Source organism: Rhinoderma darwinii, chromosome 5 (genome assembly GCF_050947455.1).
Source record: "Rhinoderma darwinii isolate aRhiDar2 chromosome 5, aRhiDar2.hap1, whole genome shotgun sequence".
Classification (NCBI taxonomy): Eukaryota; Metazoa; Chordata; class Amphibia; order Anura; family Rhinodermatidae; genus Rhinoderma; species Rhinoderma darwinii.
The window spans coordinates 91,431,693-91,455,927 of NC_134691.1; the positions used below are offsets into that span (position 1 = coordinate 91,431,693).

At 42.6% G+C, this 24,235-nt stretch overlaps 1 protein-coding gene across 1 annotated transcript in view; it reads right to left on the reverse strand.

Annotated features, from left to right (window-relative positions):
- Positions 1-648: 648 nt before the first annotated feature.
- Positions 649-24,235, reverse strand: part of LOC142652472 (chloride channel protein B-like) — a 179,860-nt gene continuing 156,273 nt past the window's right edge. Inside the window, exons 17-19 of the mRNA XM_075828109.1 lie at positions 22,230-22,320; positions 15,591-15,686; positions 649-1,193 (exon numbers count right to left, since the gene is read on the reverse strand). Coding sequence (XP_075684224.1) covers positions 966-1,193; positions 15,591-15,686; positions 22,230-22,320 — 415 coding nt within the window. The 3' untranslated portion in view covers positions 649-965. The remainder of the gene's footprint in view (positions 1,194-15,590; positions 15,687-22,229; positions 22,321-24,235) is intronic.

Below are 24,235 nucleotides of genomic sequence, written 5' to 3' on the forward strand. Positions count from 1 at the left end.
ATAAACTCTATAAGAAAATTGGTTTCTGACTTATGTTTTTTTGCCTTCTTCTGGATCAACATTGAAAGTGAATAGGTAGTAAATAGGTAGTACTAGGTGGACTTATGTCTTTTTTTCAGCCTTACTATGATACTGTATTACTATGTTTGGTAATCCTGCAGGTTAGTTTGTATACATTAGTTGTATGAAAATTGTCCACAAATAGTCCCTAAACTGCAGCAAAAGCAGGAGAGAATACAACTACTTTAACCATGAAAAATAGGTAATACTATCAATCCATACTCTGATGCAAGAAAATAAATATTATTATTAAAACGCTAAAATTAATAAAAGCTAAAAGGGTTTTTCAGGCTTAAAAAAAATAAATGTGCAGCTGAATAGGGCATGAAATAATGGAAAAAAGCCCATACTCACCATTTTTAAACCCTTGTCACAATGGCCAATCACAGTGATGCTGTCAGTATATACGGCACAGGATCGTTGATTGGCACATCGATGACTGGCACATTACAGCTTCTGAAATGTAAACACAGACCAGAAGGACCATGGAGCGACAGGGGATTTAAAAGGTGAGTATGGGCTTTTTTTATTAAATTATGCCATATGAAGCTGAAATTTTATGTTTTTAATCCCGGAATACCCCTTTAATTAATTTTATGAGAGCAGTAAGAAATTAACTATGCTGTTGAAAAGATTTCCTATATTTATTGCACAGCATACATTTTCATTATACTGTATTTTTCACTAATGATTTGAATCAGATAAAATAAGTCTGAAGATGTCTCCTTTCTTTCTGTGATAAAAAAAATAGTAGTGTCATTCTTACTCCATATTTGTAGCCACTGTTTCATTCCATTAACCTTCTATTCTGAAGGTACAGTAACTGAGGCTACAGGCGAATGATGCCAATATCACTTTACTTTCCCCTTCATTCACTGTGTCCTCAGAACACCTCATATTTATTTTCATTGTAACAACTCTTCGTCTGATTCCAGCTTTCCAGAGTCCAGTTTAATCAACTTCTTCTCCAGCCTCAGAGATATAAGATCTTTCCTGGTGATCATTCCAACTGCCCGGTTCTGAAGATCTACAACCGTGAGATGGCGAAGTCCCAGTGTTCGAAACAAAATGTACGCCCTTTGAAGTGAGAAATGAGCTTGAACAGACACGGCAGATTTATTAATATATGGCTCCTGTGAAAAGAGAAGTTATAGGATATTGGTATTTATCGTATCATGTCCTACATGGTATAAAGTGTACTAACATCTGCTTATCTTTATAACTGATGATCTGCGTATTATTCAGCGGCGTATTCCAATTACATGTATGATGTGCACTTAAAGAATATCTTCACTGGGGTATTGTGACCTTAGTTCCCCCACTGATGCCTAGTGCCAAAAGGTTCCTGTTATCAACAATGTTTCAATCACAATTCCGATTTTTTTTTTCTTAATAAATGTAATCCAAGTTTGTAATAAAAATAACTATTAAAATAACATATCCTTTTCTGTGACTGTCCAGTAATCCAGAATGTTCAAGTATAGCATATGTACACATTCACTGATCAACCATAACATTAAAACCACCTACTCAATATTGTGTAGGTCCCCCTTATGCTGCCAAAACAGTTCTGACTTGTCGAGGCACGGACTCCCCAAGACCTCTGAAGCTGTCCAGTGGTAAGCGTCACCAAGACATTAGCAGCGGATCCATTCTTGGCCTCCAAATTCCCCAGATGTAAATTTGATCAAGCATCTGTGGTATGTGCTGGAAAAACTAGTCCGATCCATGGTGTACTTGGTCTGGAACAATATTTAGGTAGGTGGTACATTGTCAAAGCATCCACATGAAAGCCAGGACCCAAGGTTTTCCAGCAGAACTTTGCCCAGATCCTCGCACTTCCTCTGTTGGCTTGCCCTCTTAACATAGTGCATCCTGTTTCCATCTCTTCCCCAGGTAAGCAACAAACACGCACCCAACCATTGACATGATGTAAAAGAAAACATGATTCCTCTGACCAGACCACCTTCTTCCATTGCTCCATTGTCCAGTTCTGATGCTTACGTGCCCATTATAGGCGCTTTGTCGGTGAAGAGGGGGCTGCATGAGCACTCTGAACGGTCTGCGGCTATGCAGAAAACTGTGATGCACTGTGTGTTCTGGCACCTGTCTATTATGGCCAGCATTTACTTTCTCAGTAATTGGTGCTACAGTAGCCCTTGTGTGGGTTCGGAGTAGTCGGTTTGCCTTCACTTCCCCTGTGCTTCAATGAGTCTTGGGCATCCATGGCCCTGTCACTGGTTCACTGGTTGTCTTTCATTTGACCACTTTTGCTAGTGTACTAAGCACTACATACCGGAAACACCCCACAAGACCTGCCTTTTTGGAGATTCCCTGACCCGTCTTCCAGCCATCACATCGTTTCCTTGTCAGAGTTGCTCAGATCCTTACGCTTGTCCGTTTTCCTGCTTCCAACACATCAACTTCAAGTACTGACTGTTCACTTGATGCCTAGTATTTCCCACCCCTTGACAGAAACCATTGTAATGGGATAATAAATGTTATTCACTTCACCTGTCAGTGGTTTTAGTTTTATGGCTGATCGGTATGTATGAATGATGGAAATTGTACCACATTACATGTGTCGGATTCCCTATATATTTAGCTAAAATATTAAATAACTACAATATGGTCAAATTCTAGAATTGTTATTCTGTGAAAAACGGAAAAATGTCCAGAATACATGTACCCCCTTCCTCACAATCACTTATTGCTCTTGCGCTGCTTATCTTCTCAATGTTCTGGGTTGCTTATTTGAATCTGCTTTTAACACAAATTATGAGTCTCCCTCATAACGTACATATTAGGACATAATGCAGTTTTTTAACCCCTTCCCAACATGTGTTGTATGGATACGTCATGGAAAGCCATTGCTTCCCGCAAATTGCTATCCATACGACAAATGGATGGCACAGGCTCAGAAGCAGAAGGAGTGACACGCTGCTGTAATGGAGGGGACCGAAGTTAGCTACGATCCACGCCATTAACCCCTTAAATGCAGCGGTCAAAAGCGACCGCTGCATTTAAGGTGTTTTTTAGCCATTCTCTACCCCAGCTACAAAATCGCCATTACGGAACCCGATTAGGCCACGCCCGGATTTGGAGCCTAATCGGCTTGCTGTCAGTGAACGACTGACCGTTCTATTACATTGTACTACATAGGTAGTGCAATGTGTTCGAACATAAATCAGACAGTTAGACTTTCAAGTTCCAAAGTGTCACTAGAAAAAAAAGTGAAAAAAAAGTAGTACAAAATAAAATAAAAGTTTCAAGTAATAAAATGAAACACAATCTCCCTTTTTCCCATATTAAGTCCTTTATTATTGAAAAAATATATAAAACAAACATATTTTGTATCGCCACGTCCTTAACGGCACGAACTATAAAAATATTATGTAATTCATCCCACGCAGTGAACTCCGTAAAAAAAAGAAACTAAAAAACAATGACAGAATTGCTGTTTTTTGGTCGCATTCCCTTCCAAAAATTGGAAAAAAAGTGTGATCAAAAAGTTGCATGAATCCAAAAATGCTAGCCATAAAAACTATAACTCAACTTGCAAAAAACAAGCCCCCATGCAGCTCCGTCGATGAAAAAATTAAAACATTATAGCTCTCAAAACCTGGCGACAGAAAAAATACATTCTTTTTACAAAAAGTAATTTTATTGTGCAAAAAGTTGTAAAACATAAAAAAGCTATATAAATTTGGTATCGCCAGAATCGTACTGACCCGCAAAATAAAGTTAACATGTAATTTATAGCGCATGGTGAATGCTGTATAAACAAAAAAACTAAAAAAACGATGCCAGAATTTGCTGTTTTTTTGGTCACCTGGCCTCCCAAAAAATAGGATAAAAAGTGAGCAAACATTTACCCCAAAATGGTACCAATAAAAACTACAGCTCGTCCCGCAAAAAAACAGCCCTCATACCACTACTGTATGTCTATGAAAGAATAAAATGAGTTAAGGCTCCAATAAGTCAGGAAAGAAAAAATATGGAGTTGTGCAGGCCCGAGGGGTACATTTCTTCTGTTTCAAGAGGTGATTTATCAAGGCCCTAAAATTAGGGAACCAGGAATGGGAGGGCCCAAACATATCTGCTGGAAACGAGGGCGCCCGCATTTTTACCAGGACAACACTTCCCAGCAAAATTCCCCAAACTGCAAAGGTGCAGAGTGTGTACCAAAAGGGGGATAAGAAACGACACCATTTATCAGTGCGACACTGGCCTGTGCATAAAGGATTGCTTCACAACGTAACACACATCTATGGATTATTTTATTGTTGTTTTTTTTTTCCCCATTATTATACTACCTGATTATGCACTAATGTACTCTGCCCAGCTTACATGTACCCCCACATTATAAACTGAAATACCAGTAAAACTCCAAACAAAACTACTACCAAGCAAAATCCACGCTTTAAAATCCAAATGACACTGCCTACCTTCTGAGCACTAGTGTGCCCAAACAGCAGTTAACTTCCACATATATGGCATCGCCAGACCTGGGAGAACTTTTTTAACAATTTTTGGGATGTGTCTCTCCAGTGGCATAAGCTGGGCACGACATATTTACCACTGAAATGGCATATCTATGGAAAAATTCCAATTTTTACTTCGCACCATCCGCAGCGCAATTATTTATGGAAAAGACCTGTGGGGTGAAAATGCTCACTTCACAACTTAAGAAATGCCTTGAAGGGAGTCGTTTCCAAAATAGGGTCATTTCTCTATTTTATTATTTCACATCAGACACCCTGCAATTGTGAACCAATACAGTGTAAGTCGCCAAATTAGGCCTCAACCTCGCATAGTACTCTTTCACTCCTGATCCCTGTCTAATGTCCAAGCACTAAAATTAGGGCTACATGTAGGGTGTTTCTAAAATCGGGAAACACAGCATAATTATTAGAGAGCTGTATTTTCAGGTGGCATAAGCTGGGCACCACATATTGGCATATCTATGGAAAAATTGCCATTTTCACTCTGCAACATCGAGTGTACACTAATTTATGGAAAACACCTGTGGGAATAACATGCTCACTACACCGCTAGGTGAATACCTCGAGGGGTGTCGCTTCTGGGAGGTTTCCACAGTTTTGATACCACAGGGGCTTTACAAATGCGACATAGCGACCAGAAACAAATCCAGCAAAATATGCACTCCAAAAGCCAAATGCCGCTCCTTCCCTTCTCATCCCTACCATATGCCCAAAAAGCAGTTTATTACCACATATGGGATATTTCCTGACTCTGAAGAAGTTGCTTTACAAATGTTGGGGTGCTTATTCTCCATTACTTGCTAAGAAAATGAACAATTTTGCACTACATCTTATTGGAAAAAAATAAAATTTTTATTTTCACTGCCCAGTTCTAATAAAATCTATGAAACAGCTGTGGGGTCAAAATGCTCATTACACCCCTAGTTGAATTCCCCAAGGGGTATAGTTTCCCAAATGGAGTCACTTTGGAGAGTTTCCACTGTTTTGGTCCCACAGGGGCTTTGGAAAAGCGACGTGGTGCCAAGAAACAAATCCAGCAAAATCTCCGCTCCGAAAGCCAAATGGCACTCCTTCCATTCTGAGCCCTAAACGTGTGGCCAAACATCAGTTTATGACAACATATGGGGTATTTCTGTACTCTGGAGAAGTTGCTTTACAAATGTTGGGGTTCTTTTTCTCCTTTATTTGTTAAAAAAATAAAAATTTTGAGCTAAAGCTACGTCTTATTGAAAAAAGTAATTTTCTTTTTTTTTTCCACTGCCCAATTAGAATAAAAACTATGAAACTCCTGTGGGGTCAAACTGCTCACTACATCCCTAGATGAACTCCTCAAGGGATGTAGTTTCCTAAATGGAGTTACTTTTGGGGAGTTTCCACTGTACTGGTACCTTAGGGACTTTGCAAATGTGATATAGTGCAGAGAAACCAATCCAGCAAAATCTGTGCTCCAAAAGCCAAATGACGCTCCTTCCCTTCTATGCCCTGCCATGTGGCCAAACAGCAGTTTATGACCACATATGGGGTATTTACATACTCTGGAGAAGATGCCTTACAAATGTTGGGGGGCTTTTTCTTCTTTATTCCTTGTGGAAATTGTTGTTGTTTTTTAAGCTAATACGAAATTTTATTGAAAAAACATTTCATTTCTCATTTTCACATCCAAATCCTAATAAAATCTATGAAAAACCTGTGGGGTCATAATGCTCACTACAAAATGGGGTATTTTTTGGGTGTTTCCCTTGTTTTGGCATTACAAGACCTCTTCAAACCTGACATGGTGCTCTATTGCTTCTGTGGCCTATGCTTCAGTAAATTAGCACACTAGGGCCACATGTGGGATATTTCTAAAAACTGCAGAATCTGGGCAATAAATATTGAGTTGCATTTCTCTGAATTTCTGCAAAGAACAATGCCAATCTAAAGTAGAGATATTGGAAATGTTAATTAGCAACTATTTTAAGTGGTACAACTATCTGTCTTACAAGCAGATATATTAAGAATGTTAAAAATGCAATTTTTTTAATTTTTCTCAAAATTTTGGTGTTTTTAACAATTAAATACTGAATGTATTGACCAAAATTTACCAGTAACATTAAATCCAATGTGTCACGCGAAAACAATCTCAGAATCGCTTGGATAGGTAAATGCATTTCAACGTTATTACTCCATACAGTGAGACACTTCAGATTTGAATAATGAGGCTGTCAGGAAGGTCAAAAGTGGCTGCAGCGAGAAGGGGTTAATATTTTAGACAAAGTTCCTCTGAACATTGAGTACACTTTGAATTGGTAGATAAAGTGTTTGCCTCTAAAGTCAATAAGGTTATAAAATATAGCAAGTAATTCTAATGCAAAAAAGGGAGGGGGTTTTACATATGACGATTATCAGACAGACGAGCGTTCATAGACCGCTCGTTGGCAATAATTGCCCTATGTAAAAAGGGCAGCGATCATCTACTGGTAGTATCGTTTTAAAAAAGTAAAAGATTATCGTTGTCGGCAGCAAATCTCGCTGGGTAAACAGGGAAACGCGCTGCCGACATGATAATAATGTATGGGGATGAGCGATTGGAGTAATGACTGCTCGTCCCCATACATAGCTCCGTGTGTCAGAAGCAAACGAGTGCCGATCAACGATGTCTCGTTGATCGGCGGTCGCTGGATCGGCCAATTGTCGGCAGGTGTAAAAGTTCACACTACCGTTAGTATACGTTTACCTCTCTTCCGTCAGAGGAAGAGAGGATCGAAAGATTAATCGGAAAGCAACGGTTCCATTAGAATTACCATTGAATTCAATGGTAATTCTTTTATTTCAGTTGCTTTCCGTTTTTCTCCGCTCACTAGGTTTCCTTTTTCTTTCACGGAAACAAAAGTTATGTAGACTACAAAACTGGAATTTTCCTGACAGAAATTATATCTATGCACTTATTTTTGTCAGTGAGTAAAGGTGCCTTTCAAAATGTTTATAATTCAACTAATTTTGATTATCGTTTACAATCAACATATAGACGCTCGTAGGCAGGGCCGGCCTTAGGGGTGTGCGACCTGTGCCATTGCACAGGGCGCATCACTCCAGCAGGTGGAAGGGGGCACTGCGCTGGCTCCCTTCCCCTGCTTGTTTTAGAAGCGCCCGTGCCCGGTGACTTAGCAGCCGCCTTTCCGCTGGGCGCTTCTTCACTCAGTGGTGTCGCTACTGCTGTAGCAGTCATAGTGGTGACACCAGGCATGAGGGCATCCGTGCTGCCGGTTAGGACAGCCCCCCATGACCGGCAGCGCTGCTAGCAACCACTGCGGCTGCGACAGCAGCAGCGATGCCACTATAGCAGAGCAGGGCGGTATCTCCCTGCTCTGCTATCTACTAGCACCACTGTAGCTTCCTGAAGGGGTGGAATCCCCGTGTGGCTCGTGGACGGAGCGCTTTATGTCTCTGTCCATATATGGACAGTGACATCAGGGGTAACTCCTGAAGCGGAATCCCCGTCCACAGCGTTCCCAACACTGTGACCGGGGATTCCACTCCAGGAAAAGCCAGTGACGTCACTGTCCATAAATGGACACAGACGACAGGGGCTTCTCCAGGAGTGGAATCCCTGGTCACAGGGTCGTGAACGCTGTGAACGAGGATTCCACTTCAGGAGTTACCCCTGATGTCACTGTCCATATATGGACAAAGACAACAAGCGGCGCACTCCAGGAGGAATCCCCGGCCACAGGGGGATTCCGCTTCTTCGGGAACTACAGTGACGCTATCTATAGGAAGGGGGGTACTATCTACAAGGTGGCTGTGGGTTGTGTGGCACTACCTACAAGGGGGCTGTGCGGAACTACATACAAGGGGGCTGTGTGGCACTACCTACAGGGGGCTGTGTGGCACTAACTACAGGGGGCTGTGTGGCACTACCTACAAGGGGGCTGTGTGGCACTACCTACAAGTGGACTGTGTGGCACTACACAGTCCCCTGTAGTGCCACACAGTCCACTGTGTAGGTAGCTGTGTGGCACTACCTACAGGGGGGCTGTGTGGCACTATCTACAGTGAGCTGTGTGGCACTATCTACAGGGGACTGTGTGGTACTATCTACAGGGGAATTTGTGAGTGGCAGGCTGATGGTCATTTTAGTGAGAGTGGGGGCTGATGGTCATTTTACTGTGAGTGGGGGGCTGATGGTCGTTTTACTGTGAGTGGGGGGCTGATGGTCGTTTTACTGTGAGTGGGGGGCTGATGGTTATTTTACTGTGAGTGGGGGGCTGAAAGTCTTCAAGTGGTTTCCACCTCTGAGCTCCAATTGAAATTAATAGGGGCCAGAAAATATCTGCAGCGCTCGTTCGGTGCTTTTTTGCCTGTGTCTTTTGCATTAGCTTCAACGTCTTAAAAAAAGCACAAAAAAAAAAAGGTCAAACAACGCTGTCAATTCAAAATCTGCTTCAAAATTCCTGAAGGAATTTTGAGGCTGATTTTTTTTTGCCTTACAAAAAACGCAGTGTGAACACACCCTATGAGTGTAGTGCTTGTTTTTAGCAGTTTTCTGTCTTTCTCGAAACAATTTTTGGTAGGGTGCCCTGAGGAAATTGTATTTTTCCAGTGTTGCCTCGAGTCCAAAAAGGTTGGGAAACTCTGTACTAGGCTACAGGATCACGCTGGCCTACGCAAGGATCCCGTCGTGGAGCAGCTCAGTTTGTCGTGGGAAACAATTTTTTATGTTTGGGGGCACTGTCTACAAGAGGGAGGCGGCGGGCTGTATGGCACTCTCTACATGAGGCAGGTGGGGGATTATGTCTAAAGGGAGGCTGTATGGCACATTCTATAGGGGGGCACTATCTACAAGGGGGGCTGTGTGTGGCAGCCAGGAGAGAGGGGCATTATACTGTGTGGGGGCCTCTAAGTGGACATTATACTATGTAGGGGTACTACAGGGGGCATTATGCTAAGTGTGGCACTTAGGGGGCATAATACTGTGTGGGCACAATTAGAGGACAAAATACTGTGTCCTTGAAGGGGTTATAATATATTATATTATTATACTGTATAGGGGGCACTAAAGGGGCATTATACTGTGTGGGGGCACTATATGGGGCATTATACTGTGGGGAGCATTATAATTTTTTATGGGGCATTTTTTTTATGATGGGGTAGGGCGCCGAAAGTTTATTTCACATGAGACGCCATCTATCCTAAGGCCGGCCCTGCTCGTAGGCAACCACTTTAGATCGTGACATATTCAGATATGCTAAATATTTTGATTGTAAGATCCCCAAATCGCTGTTTGTAAATGATGGTCTGGCAATTAAACAATCCATCTGACTATGATGTTCTGCCCAGTGGCGTAACTACCGCCGTAGCAGCCGCTACGTGGCCCGCATCATGATGGGGCCCGTGTCGCCCGCCGGCACGGGCCCCCACCATGGCCGGAGGTTCCGCTAGCAGCCGCTATGGCTACTACAGCGCGACGCCACTTAACACTACGGCAGAGCAGGGAGGTATCTCCCCGCTCTGCCATTAAACAAAAGACATGTATCCCCTATCCACAGGATAGGGGATACATGTGTGATCGCTGGCATTGATAGGGAGAACGGGGGACTGAAAGTCCCCTGAAGTTCTCCATCACAAACCTCGGACTTCCGGGGTCTGTGTCGGCAGCTCCGTAGAAATTAATGGAGCGCCGGTCGCGCTTGTGCGCATGCGTGACCAGCGCTCCTTTAATTTTTATTGAGTTGTGCAGACGCCGGAAGTCAGAGGTTAGTCATGGAGAACTTCGGGGGACGCTGTATGGTGTTCCCTACAGGGGGGGGCTGTATGGCGTTCCCTACAGGGGGGCTGTACTGCGTTCCCTACAGGGGGGCAGTACTGCATTTCCTATAGGGGGGCTGTATGGCGTTGCCTACAGGGGGGGCCTGTATGGCGTTGCCTACAGGGGGGGCCTGTATGGCGTTACCTACAGGGGGGGCCTGTATGGCGTTGCCTACAGGGGGGGCCTGTATGGCGTTGCCTACAGGGGGGCCTGTATGGCGTTGCCTACAGGGGGGGCCTGTATGGCGTTGCCTACAGGGGGGGCCTGTATGGCGTTGCCTACAGGGGGGGCCTGTATGGCGTTGCCTACAGGGGGGGCCTGTATGGCGTTGCCTACAGGGGGGGCCTGTATGGCGTTGCCTACAGGGGGGGCCTGTATGGCGTTGCCTACAGGGGGGGCCTGTATGGCGTTGCCTACAGGGGGGGGCCTGTATGGCGTTCTCTACAGGGGGGGGGCTGTATGGCGTTCTCTGCAGGGGGGGGCTGTATGGCGTTCTCTACAGGGGGGGGCTGTATGGCGTTAGCGCCATACAGCCCCCTCTGTAGATAACGCCATACAGCCCTGCCTGTAGAAAACGCAATACAGCCCCTCTGTAGATAATGCCATACAGCCCCCTCCCCTGTAGGGAACGCCAAACAGCCCCCCTATAGATAACGCCATACAGCCCCCTCTGTAGAGAACGCCATACAGCCCCCTCTGTAGAGAACGCCATACAGCCCCCTCTGTAGAGAACGCCATACAGCCCCCTCTGTAGAGAACGCCATACAGCCCCCTCTGTAGAGAACGCCATACAGCCCCCTCTGTAGAGAACGCCATACAGCCCCCTCTGTAGAGAACGCCATACAGCCCCCTCTGTAGAGAACGCCATACAGCCCCCTCTGTAGAGAACGCCATACAGCCCCCTCTGTAGAGAACGCCATACAGCCCCCTCTGTAGAGAACGCCATACAGCCCCCTCTGTAGAGAACGCCATACAGCCCCCTCTGTAGAGAACGCCATACAGCCCCCTCTGTAGAGAACGCCATACAGCCCCCTCTGTAGAGAACGCCATACAGCCCCCTCTGTAGAGAACGCCATACAGCCCCCTCTGTAGAGAACGCCATACAGCCCCCTCTGTAGAGAACGCCATACAGCCCCCTCTGTAGAGAACGCCATACAGCCCCCTCTGTAGAGAACGCCATACAGCCCCCTCCTGTAGAGAACGCCATACAGCCCCCTCCTGTAGAGAACGCCATACAGCCCCCTCTGTAGATATCTACAAAGGGGGCTGTATGGCGTTATCTACAGGGGGGCTGTATGGCGTTATCTACAGGGGGGCTGTATGGCGTTATCTACAGGGGGGCTGTATGGCGTTATCTACAGGGGGGCTGTATGGTGTTATCTACAGGGGGCTGTATGGCGTTATTTGCAGGGAGCTGTATGGCGTTATCTACAGTGGGGGATGTAAAAAAGGCACTATCTACAAGGGGGGGTTGTGTGACACGCAGGGGAGGGGGGCCCCAGTCAAAAGTTTGCTATGGGGCCCAGTCTTTCCTAGTTACGCCCCTGGTCCTGCCTCTGTTCTGCCTCCCGCTTTTTCTACTAAGAAATAAAGACTAAAAGAAAAAGTAATTGGGTGAGTGGCACTCTTTCTTTCCCTCTACTTGGAGTGACAACAATTTCCTCAAAACTACAATTCTTCATATGTAAGCCAATTTATTAATTACCAGTAACGCATAACATTTAAAAAGACCCTTAGACTTTCCTAGATGGAAAGAATGTATTCAACTTTGTACAGTTTAACAAAATATCTTGACATTTTATAAATGATAATTGACTTGCGACAGTCGTGTTATTCTGAAAAATCCTTGTCAATAGTAATGGGAAATAGTCTAATACATGCACATTGCAACCTTACCAAGCCGAATGTCCCCATGAGAATAGATGAAACCTTACCTTCTATGCTGTGAATCAAACTGTGAAATGAAGTGCTGAAAGCAAGGTTTGTTAAACCATATACCACAGGCTTACCTTCAGCTATTGTGACTGGAATGAATCCAAGTATTAAAATTGAGAATTAAATCAAGACATTTTTTTTTCTATGACAGTAGTACATTATATGTTTAAAACCACTTTACAGTCTATTTCATTTCCTTGATAGTAAAGTATACTGTGCTGAAGGATGTGGGTGGCTGTGAGAATTAAGAAACCTGAACAATGTACATCCAGACAGCAACATTCCTACTGTAAGTATGCAACCAGGACTGATATACGAATGTAAATAGAACAGACAGAAACAGTTTTTTCCCATACTAAAAATTCTGCCATGAAAAGAGATAAAAAGAATTGTAATCTGACAAATTACAATACAATATAATTCACACAGAAATGTTTAAATATTTTGTAATATATTTCATTTCTTTTAAAACTTTTGCAAACCGTTTTGTTTTTTATCTGATGATTAGCAAATTGAGCATTAGATGGCCCTGGGATGCATTTAGTGGCCCCTCTCTCCAATTAACTGAATGTGTGAGCGATGTGGCAGTGAAATACTAAAGCAGAGATCCCCAACCTTTTGTAGGTCGCAAGATGCTTTAAAATACCCCAGATGATGTTGAACCACGCTAAATATTCACATGAAAAATGTCTATTAAAGATAAAACCAAGCGATCTGCCTCTTACCGTAGTGTAAACTGGCAGCAATATGGTTTTGACCCTGGTACCAAATTATAGTAATGCTATAAAATCCTATTATTGCATAATAGTATCAGCAGCTGCAAACAGCTGGGGAGCCACATGCAGGGGGCCCGTGGACCACATGTGGCTTCTAGGCCACTGGTTGAAGAAATCTGTACTAAAGAATTACAGAGGAATATGACTAGGGATTGCATGGGAAAGCGATTCCACAATGGGATTTATGCTGCCTCCCTGGTGTAGGTTATGCTGCCGTGATTATCAGAGTCTCTTTTCTTTCCTAGCTGGACTGTGGGCCACAAGGATCACCAAAAGAGCACCTGCAAAAAGCTTCACAGATCTCCAGGGAGAATACACAGTGGGCAGACAAACCCAGTCACCCTGAGGAGCACAAGAGGCAGGACTATGGTATGAGACTAGAAAAACAAGACAAAAGTTTATCTTAGGCTTTGTTCACATCTGCGTCAGGGCTCCATTCATGGGTTCCGTCAGAGCTTTCCGTCAGGGGAACCCGTGTACGGAACCCTGACTGAAACAAACGGAAACCATAGGTTTCCATTTGCATCACCATTAATTTCAATGGTGACGGATCTTGTTCAAATGGTTTTCGTTTGTCACCGTTGTTTAAGGGTTCCGTCGTTTTGACAGAATGAATAGTCCAGTCGACTACGGTATTAATTTCGACAAAACCCTTAAACAACAGTGACAAACGAAAACCATTTGCACCGGATCCGTCACCATTGAAATTAATAGTCATGCAAACGGAAACCCATGGTTTCAGTTTGTTTCAGTCAGGGTTCCGTTCATGGGTTCCCCTGATGGAAAGCTCCGACGGAACCAACGAACGGAGCCCTGACACAGATGTGAACGAAGCCTAAAACAGTTGAAGAAAATCTTCCATCAGTGCCTTCTGGTAACGTTTTATTTTTGAGTTGGAGCGCACTTTAAATGGTAACTAAACGTTTGACAAACTTCTGACGTGTCATAGTGACATGTCAGAAGTTTTAATTTGTGGGGTCTGAGCAGTGGGACCCCACCAATCGCTAAAACTAAGCAGCAGAAGCACCGCTTCGTTTCTGTTCGGCTTTTTCCAGAAATCTATGTATCGGAATACGGGCTCAATAGAAAGTCATGAGTCATACAATGGCTTTCCAGAAAAAGCCGAACAGAAACGAAGCGGCTGAGCGCTCACACAAGCGCTTCTGACGCTTTGTTTAGCGATTGTTCGGGGTCTCAGTGCTCGGACCCTCACCAATCAAAACTTCTGACATGTCACTATGACATGTCAGAAGTTTGTTGAACGCTTAGTTACCCTTTAAAAATTGCAAATGACACATCTCAGTTGTATTTTCTGATTGTACATGTGAATATAACATTTGTATGCTGCAAAAGCATATAATATAATAGACAAGGTTATATGCTTAAAGGCTAATGTAAACCTTTGAACCCTTTTTTTCTTTTTTTTACTACAAGTGTGTATTTTAGTGTGTTGTGCAACTTTGTAATTTATTTATATATTTAAAAAAAATGTTTTTACTTTTTCAGATACAGTTTCTATGTGTCCAGGATACATAGAAGCTGTATCTGAAAAAGTAAAAATATTTGTTTAATAAAAATAAAGTACAAAGTTGCACAACACACTACAATACCTAGCCTTGAAGTGTAAGGGTCATCTTATTATTATAATTTACAGAAATCTACAGTATTCTGAAATCAAGAGACCAGGGAACACAGGGCCCTGCACAAAACAGCATACGTGTGCCTCCTTTATGGTCTATCTACTAATAATTTTGGATGACACATATTAGCATAGTCCCTTCCATGCATAATAATGAATAGAAGTCCTATTTTAGGTAGCCGTACGCCCTCTATAGTGCTGAAGCCCTGTGTAGCTGCATAGGTTGCCCTTTTGTTAGACCCCCCCCCCCCCCCCCCCCCCACAATTTTATCAATACATGCAGGGAGATATGAGCTAATGCATCCACCAAACGTATATATGAATAATGTACAATTGAGCAGACATTATTCTGTTTTTTAGACTATTTGCTGTATATATATTTGGACAATTGGCTATATGTGTAGTCAGAATTAGGCATGTTGCAACGAACCTTAACTGTAAAGGACATTATTGAGATTTAAAAGGTCGCCAGAAAGTATCTATTTGCTAAAAAAAAAGAAAAAAAAAAAAGATCTACACTTTGCATATTTTGGGAGCGTTACCAAAGCAGACAGAAATGACATGTAAACTATATGCGATCTACAAAGCTGCTATCACTATGTCAATCTGGAATGCATTTAATAGACAAGGAACTCTCATAACCTTCTTTGTTGTATTTTCTTGCTGGCTCATTTTATCAACATCTGTTATGTTTATACAATATGAATTAAAACCCAGGAATGCTGTTTGTACTCAGCTACTTTTGTTGAAAATGTAAAGTCTCAGGATTGGCAATGTTTATGTAAATCAGTGCGGCTGACACAGCCATCATAAACAAATGATTTAAATATAACAAACACATTGTTCACAGAGGAAATGTTTGTTTTTGTATTTGGCTCCGTCCTTACCAGATTGATGAAGAGTTGCTGATACTGAGGGTCTGTAGAGTATTTGTTAAGCAATGTGTTCATCCGAGCCTCATCACGCAGCTTTTCCACCGTTACCTGGAGAAGTCCAGATAAGATATGTTTGAGAAGCAGAAAAGAATGGTCATCATCCCAAAGCATTCAAAGCAAAGCAGCAAACTACAAAAGATAAATGACCGTTCACAAGGCGATCTTATGGGTATTGTATGAAATGAACTGGGGCATTTCGAAGCCTCAGACAGCTGCAAAATTACTGACAAAGGAAAAAAGATCTGTCTGCTTTTTGTCCTCTTTCATATTTCCTTATAATCCACCTTGGTATTGCATAGAATCATGGGAGGTCTCTCCTATGCTAGAACACCAACCAAATACAGTGAAGGAAATAAGTATTTGATCCCTTGCTGATTTTGTACGTTTGCCCACTGTCAAAGACATGAACAGTCTAGAATTTTTAGGCTAGGTTAATTTTAGCAGTGAGAGATAGATTATATTTAAAAAAAAAAACAGAAAATCACATAGTCAAAATTATATATATTTATTTGCATTGTGCACAGAGAAATAAGTATTTGATCCCCTACCAACCATTAAGAGTTCAGCCTCCTCCAGACCAGTTACACGCTCCAAATCAACTTGGTGCCTGCATTAAAGACAGTTGTCTTACATGGTCACCTGTATAAAAGACTCCTGTCCACAGACTCAATTAATCAGTCTGACTCTAACCTCTACAACCTGGGCAAGACCAAAGAGCTTTCTAAGGATGTCAGGGACAAGATCATAGACCTGCACAAGGCTGGAATGGGCTACAAAACCATAAGTAAGACGCTGGGTGAGAAGGAGACACTGTTGGTGCAATAGTAAGAAAATGGAAGACATACAAAATGACTGTCAATCGACATCGATCTGGGGTTCCATGCAAAATCTCACCTCGTGGGGTATCCTTGATCCTGAGGAAGGTGAGAGCTCAGCCGAAAACTACACGGGGGGAACTTGTTAATGATCTCAAGGCAGCTCGGACCACAGTCACCAAGAAAACCATTGGTAACACATTACGCCGTAATGGATTAAAATCCTGCAGTGCCCGCAAGGTCCCCCTGCTCAAGAAGGCACATGTACAGGCCCGTCTGAAGTTTGCAAATGAACATCTGGATAATTCTGAGAGTGATTGGGAGAAGGTGCTGTGGTCAGAGGAGACTAAAATTGAGCTCTTTGGCATTAACTCAACTCGCCGTGTTTGGAGGAAGAGAAATGCTGCCTATGACCCAAAGAACACCGTCCCCACTGTCAAGCATGGAGATGGAAACATTATGTTTTGGGGGTGTTTCTCTGCTAAGGGCACAGGACTACTTCACTGCATCAATGGGAGAATGGATGGAGCCATGTACCATGTCAAATCCTGAGTGACAACCTCCATCCCTCCACCAGGACATTAAAAATGGCTCGTGGCTGGGTCTTCCAGCATGACAATGACCTGAAACATACAGCCAAGACAACAAAGGAGTGGCTCAAAAAGAAGCACATTAAGGTCATGGAGTGGCCTAGCCAGTCTCCAGACCTTAATCCCATCGTAAATTTATGGAGGGAGCTGAAGATCCGAGTTGCCAAGCAACAGCCTCGAAATCTTAATGATTTACAGATGATCTGCAAAGAGGAGTGGGCCAAAATTCCATCTAACATGTGTGCAAACCTCATCATTCAACTACAAAAAACGTCTGACTGCTGTGCTTGCCAACAAGGGTTTTGCCACCAAGTATTAAGTCTTGTTTGGCAAAGGGATCAAATACTTATTTCTCTGTGCACAATGCAAATAAATATATATAATTTGGACTATGTGATTTTCAGGTTTTTTTTAATGTAATCTATCTCTCACTGGTAAAATTAACCTAGCCTAAAAATTCTAGACTGTTCATGTCTTTGACAGAGGGCAAACTTACAAAATCAGCAAGGGATCAAATACTTATTTCCTTCACTGTAGATGTAAGTTACATTGACATTTCCTAAAGCCTCATGCACACAGCTGGGCTACAGGTCCGTACTAACTCAGAATTGTACAAAGCCGTAATACGGCACTCATGGAAGTCTATGGCCTACTGTACCTCAATGTGCCTCTGATTTTCTACAAGGTAACAGATTTTTTATTTTTTTTAAGAAGTCATAGAGAATCCAACAGAAATATATGTGGCATGTTCCAACAGATGCCATCTTACAAAGGATATCTCCAAAATAGGGTGCCATATGGGGGCATGATGCAGCACCACACAGAGTGCCTGCAATTATATAGTACAGACTGTATGACTCTGTGTGCCACCCTACAGGTCAGTGGCATACCAACCATAAAGGCAGGCCATGCAACTGCTATGGGCCACGTGGTGCGAGAGGATCTAGTACTGAACTGCTTCTCCTGCTTCCAAGAACTGTCATAGGTTTTCAGACAGCCACCATCAGAGGGTCCTCCAGCATAGAGGTTATTACAGCTCTGTATAAATACATTTGCACCGAGCTCCCTCTAGTGGTAGCCCCAGAAACCAGAGTTTTCACATAAGCTCTGTGAAGGTATGCAGCAGATTTGGAGCACTATGTGGTAAATTTACCAGTGTATTTACGCCAATTGTCTGGGTTAAGAAAACACTGGAAAATATGGTGTTCAGGTCAAAATGCCCAGGGCTTTTATGTCTTGTTTTTTCTCAGAGCAGATCAATGCCGTCTATCACAACATTTTACTAAAAAATTTTTACTATTATTTGAACTTCTGTCCTACTGAATTATAAGAAAAAGTTGGGGTAACTATAACAATTATTTATCCTTTTTATGAGTAGAAAAGGAGCATATATGTTGTAAAAAGATTGCAATTATAGAATATGTGAATATTTCTTCCATCAATTTTCTAGATTGTCTAGAACAATAATGTAATTGTGATTATATCTTCTTTTTACAGTTGACGACAGTGAAGTCAGTCTGAAGACCATACAAGGCTAATGTCAGTAGCAGGGTGCACAGTTCACCAACAGAGACAACCCCTAGGACATCACAATGATGATTTGCCGCAGCCAGACGGACGTTTTCCCTTCGGTGGGCGGATAGACCTGGGGACCCCCATATAGAGAGGGGTTGTCTTCATGAGACAACCCCTTTAAGATAGGCCAATTTATGTGCTCCACGTTATGCCTAACCCATAAAACTGATATTTCAGTACAGCATCAGTACAAACATGAAACAAGGATGACTTAGTATGTGGTGTAGAAGACTTTTCTCAATCATTTCAGCCAAGTCTCAGGAAAATATCTGTATGAGTTTTCGACTGATCATTTACTATGTCTTCCACTCTTTTTGACATTTCCCTTGTGTTTAAAACAAAAACATTGCTTTTTATACAGAATGTATCCCTCTACAGTTCATTCTCTTGTAGCCAGGGGCAAACAAAAATATCAAAATCAGAATCTGAATATCAAACAGTGAAACATGCCCTACTTACAGTGTCCCTAGTAAACTGGCTTTCACATTGTTCTACAAATCCATCTTAAAAATTCTGATACAAGCTGACTTCACAATGAGAGGTATTGTCCACAGATATCTTCTGTCTACTATGTGTGAAATGCATAAGAGTCTCGCAGAACTGAGTATTTTATCAAGGAAAGGTTATATAGTTGACATATGATGAATCATACACAATAACATGATCTTTATAATGCCCTAAAAGAGATTTGTCAGTGTTTATGACAAGATATTTGTGGATAAATAATGTCTAAGGAGCTTATTTATTATCCAGAGTTTCAGGATGTTTCATACTGAACTGTTTTACAAGAACCAATCCTTTTACAAGTGTGAAAACTGGAAATGGCAACCTTTATAGCTCCTATTGAGGTTGTCACCTATATATTCCATACTCCTGGAAGAATAAACTATTTAGCCATTCCATAGGTGACAATCTCTATAGAAGATGTAATGACCACAATCTCCTGTTGTCAGGAGATATGGAGAATAATGGTATGTATAAGTAGTAGAATGAAGTACTGTGTCTAATTTAGTTATTATGAGTGAGTGGTAGTCAAATGAACGTGTGGACATTGCTTAATATATCTCTACTATAGAAAACCCGTTACACGGGTTTGCTAGCAAAAGGAATGCAGTGGTCTATTAACATATATAAATGCTCCCCATAGCTGCCCCCAAACCGTATAATGCTCCCCATAGCTGCCCCCACACAGTATAATGCCCCCTATAGATGCCCCAACACAGTATAATGCCCCCCATAGATGCCCCCACACAGTATAATGCCCCTCATAGCTGCCACCACAGTATAATGCCCCTCATAGCTGCCCCCACAGTATAATGCCCCCATAGCTTCCCCCACACAGTATAATGCTCCCCATAGCTTCCTAAACACAGTATAATGCTCCCATAGCTGCGCCCACACAATATAATGTCCCTGTAGCTGCCGCCACACAGTATAATATCCCCATAGCTGCCCCCACACAGCATAATGCTCCCCATAGCTGCCCCCACACAGCATAATGCTCCCCATAACTGTCTCCTCACAGCATAATGCCCACTGTAGCTGCCCCCACACAGTATAATGCCCCGCATAGCTGGCCCCACACAGCATAATGCTCCCCATAGCTGCACCCAAACAGCATAATGCTCCCCATCGCTGCCCCCATAGTATAATGCCCCCTCCCATACACAGTATAATGCCCCCCTCCCTCCCATACACAGTATAATGCCCCCCTCCCTCCCGTACACAGTATAATGCCCCCCCTCCCTCCCGTACACAGTATAATGCCCCCCTCCCTCCCGTACACAGTATAATGCCCCTCCCTCACGTACACAGTATAATGCCCCCCCTTCGTCCCATACACAGTATAATGCTCCCCTCCCTCCCATACACAGTATAATGCTCCCCTCCCTCCCATACACAGTATAATGCCCCCCTCCCTCCCATACACAGTATAATGCTCCCCTCCCTCCCATACACAGTATAATGCCCCCCTCCCTCCCATACACAGTATAATGCCCCCCTCCCTCCCATACACAGTATAATGCCCCCATAGGTACAGACCAAATAGAAAAATAATAACATACATACTTACCTATCCCCGTTCCCACAACGGGTGGAGGATCCTTTGCCTCCTCTGCACTGTGCTCAGTGTGCTGTGAGCGGCTCGGCATAGGCAGGCGCGATGTAGTGACGTCATCGCGCCTGTCTGCACCGAGTCACTCATATCGCACATACCGGAGGAGGAGAAGGATCCTCCACCCGGCGGGGGAACGGGGATTGGTAAGTATGTATGTTATTATTTTTCTAAAAGGTTCGTACATATGGGGGCATTATACTGTGTATGGGAGGGAGATGGGGGCATTATACTGTGTATGGGAGGGGGGAATTATACTGTGTATGGGAGGGAGATGGGGGCATTATACTGTGTATGGGAGGGAGATGGGGGCATTATACTGTGTATGGGAGGGGGGGCATTATACTGTGTATGGGAGGGAGATGGGGGCATTATACTGTGTATGGGAGAGAGATGGGGGCATTATACTGTGTATGGGAGGGAGATGGGGGCATTATACTGTGTATGGGAGGGGGGCATTATACTGTGTATGGGAGGGAGATGGGGGCATTATACTGTGTATGGGAGGGAGATGGGGGCATTATACTGTGTATGCGAGGGGGGCATTATACTGTGTATGGGAGGGAGATGGGGGCATTATACTGTGTATGGGAGGGAGGGGGCATTATACTGTTTATTGGAGGGAGGGGGGCATTATACTGTATATGGGAGGGAGAGGGGCATTATACTGTGTATGGGAGGGGGCATTATAGCTACGCCACTAATCACTCACATCTCTTCTGGCTGTGGGCGGAGCTAACTGGCGGTTGGGCTGTGGGCGGAGCTCTATGTGAGCTTCGGAAACCACGTCCTTCTCGGTTATATAATAGATACCGCCCTGAGAAATTGCCCAAAAAAAAGTCCAGAGACGCAGAGGAGAGATTACGGTGTTAGTCACATTAAAGAAGAATTTATGTTTCAGAAAAAAAATGTTATTCTTTCTATAATAAGAAGTTATATAATTTTCTAATATACTTTATCAATTCTTAATGTTTTGCAAAATCTTTGCTTCATGACATTTAATAAGAGCCATTATTGTATATTTCCAAAGGATAAAAATCTCAAAGTCATGTGATGGACAAACAGGCGCGCAGCTTGTTACAATGCACAGCTCTAGTAACTGTAATGTAACTGTAACAAACCATGCTCCTGTGTGTCCGCCACATGATCAGAACAGATTTTTAGCCCATAGAAATATACAATAAAAAATTCCTGTTGAATGACTACAAGTATGCTCCCTCTGTACATTTTCCACAAACGTTCTGTCATAGTTCACTGGCCAGTTACCTCTTCTCGTGGCCAATGAGCCAACTCATATACTAATCTTTATTCATAGCATCTTCTTTTGAACAGTACTATAAAGAACAATGTTCACCATCTTTACACACACAACCCTATGCAGCCTGGAGTGAGGAGCAGCAGTAAGAAGAGAACGGGAACATGGACCCATGGAGGAAAAAATAGATACTAGAAACATTTTATAGGCTTTATCACTTTGTAGAATTCACTCACTAACCTCTTGGTACTTGAGTACATCTGTGCATGTATTATTATCCTCCTGTGTTTGGAATATATGACTGTTGGAAAGAATCATGTACAGCTCCAACCTGTTAAAAAAAAAAGGTACAATGCAAAAAATGTTATAAAACAGCATGAAACATTCTGACAATACAAGTAAATAGTCACATAATGTTGAGCTAACTATTGGTCTTGGTTCAAGCAAGTTCATAAAGTGTTTATTTTCAATAGACCATCACGGTATAACATGCCATTTTTTTTAATATGGACCAACATCAAAATGACAAACTGAATGAATTATTACAGGGCACATCTAATCCTTCATAAAAAACCAAACCTCTATTTCACACGTTCTATAAAAATGCTATTCATTTATCATGATCATTGTAGATTATAAAGACCAATTATTGTCTAATTAGTGTATGTTCTCTATCTATGTACATCTGTTATGGAACGTAAACCATATTTTTCATATTATACAATTTGATCCCCCTAATTGTTCAGAAAACAATCTTACTTATGTGCAGCTATAACAAACTTGCTTTAAATATTTATTACATGTAATTGTTACCTAAACGCATAACATTTGGAAGAAGAGAATTGCCCACGATGCTGTATGTCTCTCACTTCAGTTGAGAATATGTTATGGAGTTCTGTGGAATTTGCATTTTAATGCAATGATACCAGACCTGCTTTTAATGGGGACACATTGCTAGGCTCTAGTTTTCTACTAAACTCTAACTTATGTTATGGTAATTCCACTGAAATTAAGTCAATTGCAAACAAGTGGGGAAAATAAGTCAAGCAATTATTTCAATATCCTGCCCAAAAGAAAGCAAAGTATATACTGCAAATGAAAAATGCAAAAGTGTTAAATTTCGTGTATTTAAAATGTATATAAACTATCTAACGAAGGATCACCAGATATGGGGTTGTCTGGTTTTCGTAAACCTATTTTTATATTGTCTATTAGGGAATTCTGACTTGATAAAAGAGGGTTCCGTGTTCAGGACCCTCATCTAATAGCTAGAGCGGAGCATATCTACAAAGATTGTCTCTTCCACTGAAGGACGTGGCACATTTTTTTGTATTAGACAGACAGTCAATTGATGTTAATGGGAACAGTGTAATGCTTCATTTCTCCTGTGGTGGCACTACAAGGGAATTGGACATTTGCAATAAGGTTCTTCTTCAGATTAACCTCTTAATGCCGAAGGACGGATATATCAGTCCTCTGCAGCTGCTAGTTCGTGCAGGAGGACGGATATATCCGTCCTCTGATCACGCGGGACTGCCAGTGTACCCACGCCATCAGCAGCAGGAGCACGGCTGTTATACACAGCCTGGCTCCTGCCACAACCGAAGCACGCTTCGATTCCGGCAGTTTAACCCATTAAATGCCGCTGTCAATAGCAACAGCGACATCTAATGTGTTTGACAGAGGAAGGGAGCTCCCTCTGTCATCCCATCGGCGCCCCCGCAAATAAATCGCGGGGCGCTGTCGGGTTTCCATGGCAGCCGGGGGCCTAACAAAGGCCCCCAGGTCTGTCTTCAGCAAATGCCTGTTAGGCCTGTTAAAATTAAACCGCCGGATGAACGGCGTCCAAAAAAAACGCAAGAAACAACGGCAAAATTCTCTATTTTCTCCCATTCCCCCCATACAAAATTAAATAAAAGTTAATCTATAAGTCCTATGTACCCCAAAATAGTAATAATGAAAACTACACCTTGGCCCGCAAAAATCAAGCCCACATACGGCCACATTAACGTAAAAATAAAAAAATTACGTCTCTTGGAAAGCGGCAATGCAAAAACAAGTAATTTTTTTCTAAAAGGGTTTTTATTGTGCAAACGTAGGAAAACATATAAAACCTATACATATTTGATATCCCCGTAATCGTGCCGACCCATAGAATAAAGTTAACATGTTATTTACGCTGCATAGTAAACGGCGTAAATTTATAACGTGAAAATCAATGCTGGAATAGCTGCTTATTTTCAATT